Genomic DNA, 986 nt, shown 5'->3' on the forward strand with positions numbered 1-986 from the left:
ATTTTATCTGAAAATCCAATTTTAACTAAATAAAGAGCATTTCTATTCAGTCAGGTTTCCTTAGAGGCTCCATTGCAGATTAAATGCTTTCAGATATGTAAATTGTGTGAACCCGGCTGTACTCACTGCGGGGCGTAGGACATGGAGAGGCACACGAAGTAACCGCTGGACACGGAGAAGAAGGCCATGATGGCGGTAAAGAGGGCGTCGTGTGAGAAGAGGACGGGAAGGTTGGAGCGCTGCTGGACGTTACAGAACATCAGCAGGGGGACGAAGACCGCCCTGAGGACCACCAGCAGCGGGAAGAGACGAGACTCTTTGGAAGGCTGAAAGGACACCAGCAGGACGGGTCAGAACCGACCTGAAGCAGCTGGCTGTGGGTCTAAAGATGGAGGCCTGAGAACAAAACCTCCTCCATCAGAACCACAGACACAGCTTTTTTCCCACAGGGACATCAGGAAGGTTTCTCCACCATCATTAAACAAACAGCCGTTTATTAAAAAAAAAAAAAAAAAACACCTATTCTGTTCATCTGAGGAAAACCTGAACATCCCTTTAATTACTTCACTCTGTATCCATTCAGACATAAAGAGAAAAGGTTCTTTTTATTTGGAAATTGATTCTTTTTTCTAAAAATCATCATTTCAAATGCGTTTAATTTAATTTAACAGCAGATATTTCTATCTATATTCAGCATTTGAATGACATATCAGAAACAGACAGACATTAAATCTACTTATTTAATGCTGAATGTATTTATTTCATAAATATTTTATGTATTTTGGAAATGAAAGGATTAAATTAACAAGACTGTCTTAATATTATCAACAATTATATTACAAACTTGATAAGTATAAATGTATGGAGAGAAACAGAAAACCTAGCATTGTTTTTTTTCTTGCAGTCCTCAAACGCATCGTTTCCCAACCGTTTTTGACTTGTGTACCTCTAAGTACATAAAACTGTGTAACTCCATTATAATTTCA

General features: G+C 38.6%; 1 protein-coding gene across 1 annotated transcript in view; it reads right to left on the reverse strand.

Annotated features, from left to right (window-relative positions):
- Nucleotides 1-120: 120 nt before the first annotated feature.
- Nucleotides 121-986, reverse strand: part of LOC107082796 (equilibrative nucleoside transporter 2-like) — a 16,947-nt gene continuing 16,081 nt past the window's right edge. Inside the window, exon 11 of the mRNA XM_015371661.1 lies at nucleotides 121-326. Coding sequence (XP_015227147.1) covers nucleotides 123-326 — 204 coding nt within the window. The 3' untranslated portion in view covers nucleotides 121-122. The remainder of the gene's footprint in view (nucleotides 327-986) is intronic.

This window comes from Cyprinodon variegatus, unplaced genomic scaffold, assembly GCF_000732505.1.
Source record: "Cyprinodon variegatus isolate N-32 unplaced genomic scaffold, C_variegatus-1.0 Scaffold62, whole genome shotgun sequence".
NCBI classification, from domain to species: domain Eukaryota; kingdom Metazoa; phylum Chordata; class Actinopteri; order Cyprinodontiformes; family Cyprinodontidae; genus Cyprinodon; species Cyprinodon variegatus.